The sequence below is a fragment of the Mobula hypostoma genome, chromosome 9, assembly GCF_963921235.1.
Source record: "Mobula hypostoma chromosome 9, sMobHyp1.1, whole genome shotgun sequence".
Classification (NCBI taxonomy): Eukaryota; Metazoa; Chordata; class Chondrichthyes; order Myliobatiformes; family Myliobatidae; genus Mobula; species Mobula hypostoma.
In genome coordinates this window covers 57245246-57259918 of record NC_086105.1, presented here as the reverse complement: position 1 = coordinate 57259918, position 14673 = coordinate 57245246, and the positions used below count along the sequence as shown (strand labels likewise).

The 14673-nt window shown below is 42.9% G+C and overlaps 1 protein-coding gene and 1 long non-coding RNA gene across 4 annotated transcripts in view; one reads left to right on the top strand and one right to left on the bottom strand.

The window, feature by feature from the left end:
* The window catches only part of LOC134351745 (uncharacterized), a 74536-nt gene extending 64072 nt beyond the window's left edge, over positions 1 to 10464 (bottom strand). Inside the window, exon 1 of the long non-coding RNA XR_010019248.1 lies at positions 10342 to 10464. This is a non-coding gene — a long non-coding RNA (uncharacterized LOC134351745). The remainder of the gene's footprint in view (positions 1 to 10341) is intronic.
* LOC134351744 (A disintegrin and metalloproteinase with thrombospondin motifs 20-like) overlaps positions 1 to 14673 on the top strand; it is a 697549-nt gene that overhangs the window by 593038 nt on the left and 89838 nt on the right. For all 3 annotated transcript variants that reach the window (XM_063058346.1, XM_063058347.1, XM_063058349.1), the window contains one exon: positions 10373 to 10546. In XM_063058346.1, coding sequence (XP_062914416.1) covers positions 10373 to 10546 — 174 coding nt within the window. The remainder of the gene's footprint in view (positions 1 to 10372; positions 10547 to 14673) is intronic.

The window sequence follows — 14673 nt, the reverse complement described above, 5'->3', positions numbered from 1 at the left end:
CCTCTTGTCCTAGACTCTCCCACCATGGCAAACATCCTTTCCACATCTACTCTGTCTAGTCCTTTCAAAATTCGAAAGGTTTCAATGAGATTCCCCTCATCCTTTTAAATTCCAATGGGAACAGACCCAGAGCCATCAAACGTTCCTTGTATGATAACACCTTCAATTCTGGAATCATCCTTGTGAACCTCCTCTGAACCGTCTCCAATACCAGCACATCTCTTCTAATATGAGGAGCCCAAAACTGTACACAAGGTGAGTCTCCAGTGCCTTATAAAGCCTCAGCATTACATCCCTGCTCTTGTATTCTAGACCTCTTGAAATGAATGTTAACATTGCATTTGCCTTCCTCACTACCTACTCAACCTCCAAGTTAACCGTTAGGGTGTTCTGCACAAGGACTCCCAAGTCCCTTTGCATTTCACATTTTTGGATTTTCTCTCCCCATTTAGAAAAAAGTCCACATTTATTTCTACTACCAAAGTACATAACCATGCATTTCCCAACATTACATTTCATTTGCCAATTTCTTGCCCTTTCTCCTAATCTAAATCCTGCATCCCACCTGCTTCCTCAACGCTACCTGCCCCTCCAGCAATCTTTGTATCATCTGCAAACTTGACAACAAAGCCATCTGTCTTATCATCTAAATCATTTACATACAACAGAAAACGAAGTGGTCCCGACACCGACCCCTGCGGAACACCACTAGTCACTGATAGCCAACGAGACAATGATTCTTTTATTCCCACTCGCTGCCTCCTTCCAATCAGCCAATGCTCTAATCATCTTAGTAACTTTCCTGTAATACCACGGGATCCTAACTTGGTAAGCAGCCTCATGTGTGGCACCTTGTCAAAAGCCTTCTAAAAGTCCAAATATATACCATCCACTGCTACCCTTTATCTATCCTACTTGTAATCTCCTCAAAGAATTCCAACGTGTTCGTCAGGAGGATGTTCCCTTAAGGAAAGCATGCTGACTTTGTCCTATCTTGTCCTGTGTCGCCAAGTACTCCATCCTTAACATTTGACTTTAATATCTTCCCAACCATTGAGGGCAGGCTAACTGGTCTATAGCTTCCTTTCTGCTGCCTTTCTCCTTTCTTAAAGAGTGGAGTGACATTTGCAATTTTCCAGTCCTCTGGCACCATGCCAGAGTCCAATGATTTTTGATCATTGCTAATGCCGCCACAATCTATAATGCTACCTCGTTCAGTACCTGGGTAACTTATGTACCTTTAGGTCTTTCAGCTTTTTGAGCACCTTCTCCCTTGTAAAAGTAACTGCACCCACTTCTCTTCCCTCACACCCTTCAACACCTGGCACACTGCTAGTGTCTTCCACAGTGAGGACTGATGCAATATACTCATTTAGTTCATCTGCCATCTTCTTGTCCCCCGTTATTATTTCTCCTGCCTCATTTTCTCGTGGTCCTATATCTACTCTCATCTCTCTTATTTTTTACATACTTGAAAAAGCTTTTACTATCCACTTTGATATTATTTGCTAGCTTGCTTTCATATTTCATCTTTTCCCTTCTAATGCTTCTATTAGTTGCTTTCTGTAGGTTTTTAAAACGTTCCCAATCCTCTATCTTCCCACTAATTTTTGCTTTGTTGGTATGCCCTTTCTATTGATTTTACATTAGCTTTAACTTCCCTTGTCAGCCATGGTTGTACTATTTTTTTCATTTGAGCATTCCTTGTTTTGGAATACATATGTCTTGCACCTTCCTCATTTTCCCCAGAAACTCACACCACTGCTGCTCTGCTGACATCCCTGCCAGCAGCTCCTTCCAATTTACTTTGGCCAACTCCTCTCTCATACCACTGTAATTTCCCTTACTCCACTGAAATACAGTGACGTCAGACTTCACTTTCTCTCTATCAGATTTTAAGTTGAACTCAATGATATTGTGATCATTGGTTCCTAAGGGTTCTTTGACCTTAAGCTCCCTAATCGCCTCCAGTTCATTACATAATATCCAATCCGGTATAGCTGATCCCCTAGTAGGATCAATGACAAACTGCTCTAAAAAGCCATCTCATAGGCATTCAACAAACTCACTCTCTTGAGATCCATTACCAATCTGATTTTCCCAATCAACCTGCATGTTAAAATCTCCCATAACTATCATAACATTGTCCTTTTGACATGCCTTTTCTGTTTCCTATTGTAATCTGTGGTCCACCTCCCAGCAACTGTTGAGAGGCCTGTATATAACTGCCATCAGGGTCCTTTCACCCTTTCAATTTCTAACTCAACCCACAAGGGTTCAACATCTTCCGATCCTATGTCACACCTTTCCACTGATTTGATGCCATTCTTTACCAGTAGAGCCACGCCACACCCTCTGCCTACCTTCCCATCCCTCTGATATAACATGTAACCTTGGACATTCAGCTCCCAACTACAACCATCCTTCAGTCACGATTTAGTGATGGCCACAACATCATACCTGGCAATTTGTAATAGTGCAACATAATCAACTAGTTATTTCTTATACTCCGTGCATTGAGATGCAACACTTTGAGTACCGTGTTTGCCACCCTTTTTGATTTTGCATCCCTAATGTACTAATATTCACTCTGTTGGCTGCAACTATGCCCCATCACCTGCCTGTCCTTCCTGATAGCCTGACTGCACGCTATCTTTTCTTTCTTACCATCCATCATATCCTGAGTCCCATCACTCCGGTTTCCCCCCCCCCCCCACCCCGCAACCAAATTAGTTTAAATCCTCCCCAACAGTTCTAATAAACCTGCCTGTGAGAGTATCGGTTCCCCTCGGGTTCAGGTGTAACCCGTCACTTTTGAACAGGTCATACCTCCCCCAGAAGAGATCCCAATGATCTAAGGATCTGAAAACCCTGCCCCCTGCACCAGCTTCTCTGCCACGCATTTATCTGCCAAATTATCCTGTTTCTACCCTCACTGGCGTGTGACACAGGTAGCAATCCAGAAAGTACTACCCTGGAGGTCCTGCTTCTCAGCTTTCTACTTGGCTATCTAAAATCTCTTTACAGGATCTCTTTGTTTTTCCCTCCTATGTCATTGGTAGCAATACGTACCAAGACATCTGGCTGCTCTCCCTCCCCCTGCAAAATGTTGTGGACGTGATCTGAGATGTCCCTGACCCTGGCACCTGGGAGGCAACATATCATCCGGGTGTCCTGTTCATGTCCGCAGAATCTCCTGTCTGTTCCCCTCACTATTGAGTCCCCTCTCACTACTGCTCCCTTCTTCTCCCTCTTTCCCTTCTGCACCACGGATGCATGCTCAGTGTCTGTAACCCGAACACCATGGCATTTTCCCAGGAGGTCATCCCCCACAAAATTATCCAAAGCCGTATACTGAATTTTGAGGAGACTGGCCACAGGTATGCTCTGCTCCAATTGCCTATTTATATTTCCATTCCTCCTGACAGTCACCCAGCTACTCACCTCATGCAGCTTCAGGGTGACTGCTTCCCTGTAACTCTGGTGAACTATCTCCTCACTCTCCCATACAAGCTGAAGATCATCCATCTGCTGCTCCAGATCCCGAACAGGAGCGGCAGCCGAATGCACTTCATGCAGATGTAGTTCCCTGGGAGACTCTGGTTCTCCCAGGACTCCAACATCCGGCACGAAGAACACACAACCGCCATTTGCTATACCAGGCAGAGTAAGAGAAAAACAAAAAGAAAACCTTAACAGAGGCCTACCCAGAGCCAACGCCAAAGCCTGACGCTTCTACTCTCGTCACTGACCTACTCCTGGCAATGGCCGCTCTGCTTGTCCCTCCTGTACTTTTCAAGCCTGCATCTCAGTTTTCTTATGTTGCCATGTGCCATATTTCCTTAAGATAACGGGGTCTATTTCAGCCCTTCCACAACATCACCTTCCCAATTGTTTTCCAGTGGCAGACACTTCCCATGTTCTCTGACTCAGAATCAGAATTGGAATCACAATCAGTGATATACACAGCCAGGAATAAAATAAATACGAGAAGTTACAACAAAATATAAAATAAATAAATAATCCAAAGGAGAAATAGTGAGCTGGTGTTCATGAGTTCATGAACCGGTCAGGAATCTGATGGCAGAGGGGAAGAAGCTGTTCCAGAAATGTTGAGTGTGGAGCTCCAGGCTCCTGTGCCTCGTCCCCGATGGTAGTAATGAGAGGAGGGCATGTCCTGGGTGAAGGATCCTTAACGCTGGGTGCCTGGTCTTTGAGGCATTGCCTTTTGAAGATGTCTTTGATACTGGGGAGGGCTGAGCCCGTGATGGAGCTGGTTGAGTCTGCAACTGTCTGCAGCTTTCTTTGATCCTGTGCATTGGTGCCCCCATTATAGACGGCAAAGCAACCAGTCAGCACGCTGTCCACAGTACATCTGTAGAAATTTGATAGGGTCTTTGGAGGCATACAAATCACCTCAAACTCCAAATGAAGTATAGACGCTAGTTTGCCTTAACTCCCCCAGATTCTACCATGTACTTACACGCTATGGAGCCAATTAATCTCTTGAACTGCCCAGCATTGGGACAGTCATAGAGAAACACAGAGAGATCCAGCACAGAAACAGGTCCTTCAGCGCATTGAGTCCGTGCTGTCCATCAACCACCCATTTACACCAAACCTTCATTAATCCTGTGTTACTCGCATGCTATTCTCACCTTATTCCCATCAACTCACCCATCCCTCGCGCGCCCCCCATCCCCCAGATTCTACCTCTCACTATCCATTGGGTGATTTACAGTGGTCAGGTGACCTAACATCCCTCACGTCTTTGTGATGGGGGAGGAAACTGGAGCACCCAGTGGAGGCCACATTGTAACAGAGAGAACAGACAAACATCACACAGACAGTACCCGGGGTCAGGAGTGAACCCACGTCTCTGAAGCTGTGAGGCAGAAGATTCAAAGATTCAAAGTACGTTTACTATCAAAGTATGCATGCAGTTTTCAACCCTGAGATTTGCCTTCCCACAGACAGCCACAAAACAAAGAAACTCCATGGAACCTGTTCAATAAAAGCATTATCACCCAACGCACAAAAAAAAGAACAAATTGTGCAAACAGCAAAAAAAAGACCAAATAAACAGAATATAAAGCATCAAACCAGGGACTAATAGAAACAGTTTAGGAACGTTCAGTTTAGTTCAGTTCAGTTCAGTTCATTTTAGCACTGTGCCATTCACTAACTGCAGACTGCAGAACCAGTCTGACCCAACCAAAATCGCACATATTAACAATAAGAAAAGGGGTAAAAAAAAATCAGTGGCTCTACCAAGTATGCCACTGTTCTGCCCATTGGAATGTTGTGTGGTAAAATGGAACCTAGAAGATTCAAATACCAAGTGATTGAAAGAGTACAGAAAAAAAAATTACAAGGACATTGGCAGGACTGGAGGACCTGAGTTATAGGGAAAGATTGAATAGGTTAGGGCTTTACTCCCTGGAGTGTAAGAGACGAGTGATTTGACAGAGGTAAACGAAATTATGAAGGCTATAGATAGGATAATTTCAATCAGGTTTTTCCACTGAGATTAGGTGAGACTAGTATTAGAGGTCATATGTTTAGGGTCAAAGTAAGAAAACTTAAGGGGAAAACTTAACTTAAACTTACCCTCTTTCGCTCAGAGGGTAGTGTGAATGTGGAACAAGCTGCCAGCAAAAGTGGTAGATGCAAGGTCAATTGTAACATTAATGAGAAGTTTGGGTAGGTACATGGATGAGAGGGCTATGGTCTAGTTGGGACTCGGCCAGCACCAACTAGGGGCGCTTAAGATATGCTGTAGTGCTCTATGATTCTAAAACCTTTGATCAGGTGCTCCATAAAGGATTACCAGCCGATAGAGGATCAAAGGAACATTTTAGCAGGTTACCAAGCACTGTTTTCAAACTGGGCGAAGATGAATAGTGACGCACCCAGAGACCAGAGTTGGGGTCAGTTGCTTTTTCGACCTATAGTGAGACTGAGGTTTGGGGGTGCCATTCACAGTTGCTAACACAGCATTTGGTACTGCTGTAAACTGAGAACAGGGATGAATTGCAGCAGGATATATACAGGCTGACAGTGCAAGGAGTTTGCACGCTCACCGCGTGACCATGTGCGTTTCCTCCTACATTACAAAAACCTACGGTTAGGATTAGGGTTAGTGAGTTGTGGGCATGATACGTTGGTGCTAGAAACATGGCAACACTTACGGGCTGCCCCAGCTCAATCTTCAGACAGTGTTGGTCACTAAAGCAAAAGTAACACATGTTACTGCAAGTTTCAAAGTACATGCGACAATAAAGCAAATCTTTAATCATTTAGTCTTTTGAAGGGTTGTGATTGCTTTCCTTACAGTAGGCTGTGGGAAGATATGATAGCAGGGCATAACATGATAAAGGCTGTAGACAGAACAGGCAATGGGAGATTAGTTATGTTGATGGCAGGTTTCAGGTCTAAACGTCACAGCATAAAAATGAAGGGCCAGAAAATTAAGAAAATGATTTAGCAAATACTTTGTTACATAATGTGGTCAGAATCTGAAATCCTTTGTTTGTTTGGAGGTTTCACTGTGGTCTTCAAGGGGGAACTGGGTGAATATGTGGTGAAGAAAAGTTTGGAAGTTTACAGCGAAAGAGTAACGCATGTAACTAGGGAGTTTTGTGGTAGAGAGCTTGCAGAGACACGATGGACTGAAAGGCCTCCCATGCTGTGCTGTTCTGTGATTCTGGGAATCCATTCCATGTGTTTGGGATTTTAACTGCAATGGTTGCCAACTGAAACATGAAGAAATGAATCTAAAATTAATTTAATAGCTGATATATTACAAAGATGATATAGAATTAACATCCATCCATTTTCAATAAGCAGAATTTGAATCCATTTGGCTACCTGGATGTACTTTAATCCATTTAATGAATTCAAAGTGATTCTCCTTCTGATCTAAAATTACCTGTTTCCTCAACCTTTGGAAAGCTACCATTCCTAATTTCATTAAATCGGGATGCTGGCGTTCGTACAGTGCAACGCTGACATTTGTATGACCTGTCAGCTAACCTCATAGGGGAGAGGCATGATGTTTTATGAACTTTGGAACACTGTGTAAAGGAAACACTGATCTAAAGGTTTAGCTGGGAAAATGTGGTATGAATAAAGTAAACGGGGGGAACACTTTGTCAAGCACCTTTGCTCTGCCTGCTGCAAATGGCAGGATCTACTCACTTCAATTTGACTTCTCATTCCCGTTCCGACATGTTACTTCATGACCAACTCTACTGCCACAATGAGACCACGTTCACGTTGAAAGAAGAGAACCTCATATCCTCTCCGGATAACCCTATGGCATGAATATCGTTTTCTGTAACTTCTGGTTAATTACTCCCCACTCCCCCTTCTTACTCCATTCACTATTTTGGCTGTGCTCTCACCCCTTCTTCTCCACACCTGTCCATCATCTTTCTCTGGTTCCTCACCTCCTTCCCTTTGTTCCATGGCACACTGTCTTCTTCCATTAGATTCCTTCTTCTCTGTCCTTTACCTCCTCCATCTATCACCTGCCAGCTTCTTACTTCATTTCCCCTGACGCTCCCCCACACACCTTCCCCCTTACCTGGTCTCACCTATCACCTGCCAGCTTGTACACCTCCCACTTCCACCCACATTCTGATTCTGACCTGAGCCCCCTTCCCTTCCAGTCCTGACAAATCATCTCAGCTCAAAATTTCACCTGTTTACTCCCTTCCATAGATACTGCCTGACATGCTGAATCCCTTCAGCATTTTATGTGTGTTAACTAAAGTACCTCTCAATTTTTGTCAACTGATCAAGTTGATCAGTGCAGAGTGTAGTGTGGGATATTTCCCAATGGAATAAGTTATATCCAGGATAGTATCCGAATAATTTACTGTCAAATGGGGTGTTCAGTTTTAAGACGTGCCAAGATTAGTTTGGCAAATTGCTGGATAACTGGTCCTAAAAACAACACTGAAGAGGAGAGTATAAATAGTCTGCTGTTACTCCCGGAAATAATCAATATTCACCAAGTTCATCAATAGATTATCATCTGCATGTGTCTGACATCACCCTTGGGTAACTGCTTGGAAAATGGTTCCAAAACAAAATCAGTTCATAATTGAGTCGAAGTAAATTCAAAGTCACATTGAATTTAATGTCAAAGTACATAAACGTCACCATATACTACCTGGAACAAGAGAAAATTGCCAAATGCTGGAAATCCCAGCAACACACACAAAATGCTGGAGGAACTCTGCAGGCCAGGCAGCATCCATAGAAAAAAGTACAGTCGACGTTTTGGGCCGAAACATTTCAGGCCTCAAACGTATACTACCTTGAGATTCATTTCTTTGCGGGCATTTACAGGAAAATAAAGAAATAGAATGGAATTTATGAAAAACATACATAAATAAAGACTGACAAACAGCCAATATGCAACAGGAGACAAATTTTGTGAATAATACATAGTATATATAAATAATACTGAGTATATGAGTTGTAAAGTCCTTGAATGTGAGTCTGTACACTAAGTTGTGGAACCAGTTTACTGTTGAGGTGAGTAAAGTTATCCATGTCAGTTCAGTACCTGACGGTTGAATGGTAATAACTGTTCCTAAACCTGATGGTGTGGGACCAAACACTTCTCTACCTCCTGATCGATGGTGGTAGCATGGCCTGGATTGATTGACTGTAGAGTTGTAAAGTACATTTACTGCAGTAGTTCTTTTAGTTTCGGCCCAAAACGTCGACTGTACTTTTTTCTATGGATGCTGCCTGGCCTGCAGATAGATGTTAACCTGAATTAGTGCGGAAAGATACATTAAATCTGTCTCACTGCCAGCTTTCCCACAAGGTATGTCTTGTACTAAGTATTGATTAATTTGTTCTTGCCTACTGTTCAATCTTGGACTCTTGGGACGTTTTTCATTTTGAACTGGATAGATACACTTCAATGATGGGGTGTTATATGTTCCTAAACCTTACGGATCAATGTCTGATATATTGGGGATCTTCCTTTGTTACATATAGTCAAGTTAATCCACTTTTTATGAGCTGCTTAAATCAATTGAGTTTCTAAGTTGTGCATGATTTTCTAATTTTCCTGAAAGCTTTTCTTTAGTTGAGCTATTCATGAAACCGGCACTTGTAAAAACAGTCCTAAGGAAGGGATTGTGCTTTATAGGCCTGCCAATCTCAATAATGATTTCCCTGATTCAATCCATTTCCAATAACTTTCAGTAGGTCTCAGTAATGTCCATCAGGTCCATCTGCTTGAAAGATCAACGTTGGTCCTTTGAAAGTTTTATTGCTCTTGAAAGGCAAACAGTGGGGAACGTTAGGAATATTTGCTAATGGTCACCTACCTGAGAAGGTTGACTGGGTCATTTTAAAGATGTGAGTTGTTTCACCGTTCTTAAAAGTGACTGAAAGTGTAACTGACCCAAGACAGCGGACTTTTGATGGGTGAGGTGTACGCTGTAGTAAAAGTTTGCTAGATTTTTGAACTACTCAACAGAAAATGTGCCTCTTCCCCTGATGCATCACATGCCTGTTCATTCCACATCAAGAGTGTCTTTGCCTGCTTCCCCACAGTCCCCCTATCTCCATCCGCAAACCTATATGTCTTTTGGAATGTGAGAGGTAACTGATCTTATCACCAACATTAGTGGAACATTGGCAGTGAAATCAACATTAAGGTGCTGATACAAGGAGCCACTGACCCGGGGGGTGGGGGGGAACGGCATCAGACTCCGCAAATTCAGCGGAATATCCAAACAATACTTAATGATAGCCTTCCTGAAAAATTCCTCAACGCACAGGTCATGGAGAACATGCTAACACTGAGGGTCTCTGGCAATTGGCTCTTCTCTGGAGGAACTCAGCAGGTCAGGCAGCACCTATGGAGGGAAATAGACCGTCAACATTTTGGGCTGAAACCCTTCATCGGGATTGGAAAGAAAGAGGGAGATTTTCACTCTTCACCTACAATCTCCAGTTTTAGTCTCACCTAACCTGAGGGGAAAAGCCTGCACATACTTACCCTATTTATACCTCCCCATAAATGTGTATACCTCTTTAAGACTCTCCTCATTCTCATGCACTCCAGGGAATTAAGTCCTAACCTACTCATTCTTTGTCTGTTACTCATTTGCCTCGGGTCTGGGCGACATCTTTGTAAATGTTCTCAAATCTACAAATCCACACAGGTATTTCAAATATACACAGCAGAATGAGACGATCATTACTTTAAACACAAAGAAGCCTTAAAAAGCATTTAAAGAAACCTGTACATGATATTGGAGCGTACGTGAATAATTTTTTGACGTTAGTTGCTAATTCAGTTTTTACCTGTCTTTCTCTGGCCTTTTCTTGGTGCCAGTGCTCAGTGACCTGTGGAGCTGGGTTTCAGCGAAGGGATGTCTACTGCAGGTTGAAGGGTTTCGGTCGGGTCAGCGAAGAAGTGTGCTATCCATCCTCTCGCCCAGCCGCCACTCAGCAATGCAGACTTCCCGACTGCCTGCACTATGAATGGCTCGCGCAGGAATGGCAAGAAGTGAGTATAGCCTGATAAGATGAAAAAGTTAACGTCAGAAAAGACAGACGGATTTCTTTTGTGGTGTTTCCTCCTTAGTAGGGAGTTCATATAAATGTTTGCATGTTCTGGCATAAATAGTGCCTAAAGTTATTTGACCAGGTTCCAAACCAGATATGCACTCAAAAGGAAGCTGCAAACTGTGTCTCCAAAACTCCAGACAGTATTGTTAAATATGCCTTTCATTTTGGTCACAGAATTTTAACCCCGTAATGTGGCCCTTTGTGTTCCATTCTGAGAGTCCCACTGGTGCCATGCTCCAAGCTTTATATTTCAGTCAGCTCCAAATTAGCATCACAAATACTTCCAATAATCTTGTTAATCAATTAAAATCTGTTCTGACCATTAACCACTTGGAGAGAGAAATGGTTTGGACAGCAATCAATCTATATAGTAGCTGCTATAAATGCCCCTGTTACAGAATGTAGATATCATCCTCTTTTACATTTCAGGTGATCAATTTAACAGTATTAATTTGATTAACAATATTTAATATCTAAAGGAAATCTTCTACAACAGGGCTGGTGAATCGTTTCGAGAACACGTGCCCAAATTGGAAATAATCTAAAAAAAAATCTTTCATATGATGTGGTAATTTTGAGCAGAGATTATCACCAACTAATAAATTAGTAACAATAATTATGGATTTTTAATGGCAAAAGGATGAAGCCTGGTGCTTATTTCTGGTTATTCATTATTTTACTATTATTTAAAGTATAACAGAAACAGACTGAAATGAATGAAGCATTTTAGAAAACCTGTTTAAAATGATTAATAATAATATTTGAAAAAAAACAATTGAAAAATAACATAATTTCTAATTATAATTGCTGTTTTAACCATTTAATATCAAAACACTGATGTGTACATCAGGCCTGTGAGGATTTCAAAATGCATCATCCGAAGTCATTTGTTCCCGCAACCATCTAGCTGGTGCCAAGCTGGCATGAGACGTTTCCTGTGAAAGCATTTCACTGCTCTCAGGTTGAAAAATGTTATTCATTGCTTCATGTGGCAGTGGAGATAACCACTGTGTATATTTTTTAATTTGGGTGAGATTTAAAGAATCGAGGGGCAGCACTGCATGCCGCGTGCCAACAAAATTTTTGCAGGTGCCACAGGTTCACCAGCTCCGTTTAGATATGAGATTAGGTCATTCCATTGTAATTTGATTTGGACATGACCACTTTTCACCTCACTCTTCATGGTGGAAATTGTTCAGTGAGGAGCACCTTGCTGGGTGTCAGTGTTTCATAAGCATGCTGATCAAATACATTGTTGAATCAGTACAGTACACTCTATTTCTGTATGACAATACCAAGTCAAAGGCACATCATACTTGCTTGTAATGGTGGATTGATTTCCTGGGCATCATCATACATCTGAAGAACTTGGTTAATGAACTCCAGACTTTTACAGCCACTCAGAATAACTTGCTGAGAAATAAGAGCTGGGACGTACAGGTGGAAGCTGAATAATCAGAACTGCTATGAAATTTTAAATCCATGGAATTCTGATTTCTCTTTCGAGGGGGAACTCAACTCCACACTTTGTTTTACAGAATCAATAAGATTCTTCAGTGCAATTTCTAATGGTGAGCCATTCCATCTCATTCAACAAGGCACAATAGTTTCAGTGGTGGTTAAATCAGAAATTATACAGTACATGAAAGATCAACAGCATAGTGTCCAGTCAGTGAGGCTCATCAAAGCCACATTGGATGGAGCATCTTGGAATCAGTGCTGGAAGCTCCTTGGTACTTCTGGGTTTGTGCACCAAAGAGGAGTATACAGACTACTACTTCACTCTAAACTGGAGTCATGGAAGAGTCGTGGCCCCTTCACGTTCAGTGTCGCGGTTAGCAAATCACTTTACAGCACCAGCCAGCGATCACTGATCGGGGTTCGATTCCTGTTGCTATCTATTAGGTGTTTGTACGTTCTCCCTGTAACTGCATGGTTTACCTCCAGGCATTCTGGTTTCCTCCTACAGTTCAGTGTTGATGCCAGAAGTGTGGCAACGTTTGTGGGCTGCCCAGCACAATCCTTGATGATTGGACTCATTGCAAATGTTTCATGTTTCCGTACACACGTGACAAATCAAGCTAATGTTGAAAGAGGATTACAGCACAGCTACAGGCCCTTCGGCCCAACTAGTCCTGCCAACCACGGTGCTCACACAGCCAGCCACAATTTGTTACGTTCAACCCACATTCCCAGCACAAGTCCATCCACTCCATGTACCTATCCAAGTGCTTCTTAAATGATACTATTGCCACTTCCTCTGGCAGCTGATTTCATATATTCACCACCCTCTAAAGTTACCCTTAGATCCCTTTTAAGTCTTTTCTCCTCTTACCCTAAACATGCACCCCTAGTTTGCACTCCCATACCCTGGGGTAAAGGATATAAGGAGATAGGGAAAAGTTAGGACTTATTCCCTGGAGATTAGGATGAGGGGAGATGTCATCAAGGTATCCAACATTATGAGGGGTATAGATAGGGTAAATGCAAGTAGGCGTTTTCCCTGCACATTGGGTGAGACTAGAACTAGAGTGTAGAGGTTAAGGGTGAAAGGTGAAATATTAAGGGAAACTATTTCACTGAGAATGTGATGTGTGTGGAATGAGCTGCCAATGTAAGTAGTAGATAAGGGATCAATGGTAACATTTGTTCAGCTGTAACACTGGGCACCAGGGCAGCGTAGTGGTTAGTGTGACACTATCATAGCTCGGGACACCCCAGAGATCAGAGTTCAGTTTGGATGCTGTCCGTAAGGGGTCTGTGTACGTACTCCCCATGGAATGCGTGGGTTTCCTCAGGGTCCTCTGGTTTCTTCCCATTGTCCAAAGACATACCAGGTAGATTAACTGGTCATCGTAAATTGCCCTGTGATTAGCTTAGGGTTAATCAGGTTTGTCAGGGCTTGCTTGGGTGGTGTGGCTTGAAGGGTCTACTGTTAACATGAAATAAATAAATAAATGCAGCTACGAGGAGTTTGGAAAGGTACAGGTGTGCACGGGGTATGAAGGGCTATGAACTGGGTGCAGGTAGATTGGATCTCGACGATGACCCGACTGCTCGCCGGTGTCACCGAATGAAGCATTGCAGGAGATCAGAACATCAAGACAGCAGTGTACGCTGCTGTCAATGCTGCAGATTGTCACATCGAAACTGCGAGTCGTTGGTCTCCCTTTCGCTGTGACAGGAGAAATACCGCTCTCTCCCTCGTTCGTGAGAGAGCCTGTGGATGTCGAAGTGTTAGGATGAAGAGTGTGTTTTTGATGGACTCTAGATCATGGCCTCTTTGGGGGTTTTGACATTGATTGTATGGCGGGTCGTGGGGGGGTTGCTGATGCTTTTCCTGAAGCAGGCGGGAGGAGGGGGAGGGGGTGTGTGTTCCTGCCTTGCTGCTACTTGTGTGTGGGAGGGGGAGGGGGGCTTTGGGCTTCTAACGTTTTTCTGTCATTCATCCTTTGGGGTTTTTCTTCTGTTTTGAGGATGTCTGTGAAGAGTAAGAATTTCAGTTTGTATATTGTATGCATTCTCTGATATTAAATGGAACAATTGAACCATTGACTAGGCAATAAAACAGGTTGGCGTGAACTAGATGGGCCAAAGGACCTTCTTCTGGGCTGTAGTGCTCGTGACTCTATAAACATTACTATCTACTTTGTCTATATGCCTTATAATTTTAAACAGTCTGGAAAGAATGTTCTTGATTCTCTTACATTCCAGTTAATAAAGGCCTAACCTGGCCAACCTCTCACTATAACTCTGAACCTCTGGTCCTTGAAACATCATTATAATTCTTCCCTACGCTCTTTCCAGTTTAACCATGTCTTTCCTATAGCAGGTTGACCAAAATTATTCTCAGTACTCCAAGTGCAACCTCACCAATCTGATTGAATTTCTTTTCACCTGTAGTTCACTCGAGTGTAGGTGCAAAATCCTTTTGACCTCCATTTCTCCTACTGTTGTACAGTACGTTCTGTTGCCTTGATGTCCCCAAGTCCTCCTTTTGCCATTTCTCTGACCAACTGACTACCTGTATCTTCCTGTAGTGTGAAGCCCACCTCTTCACTGCCG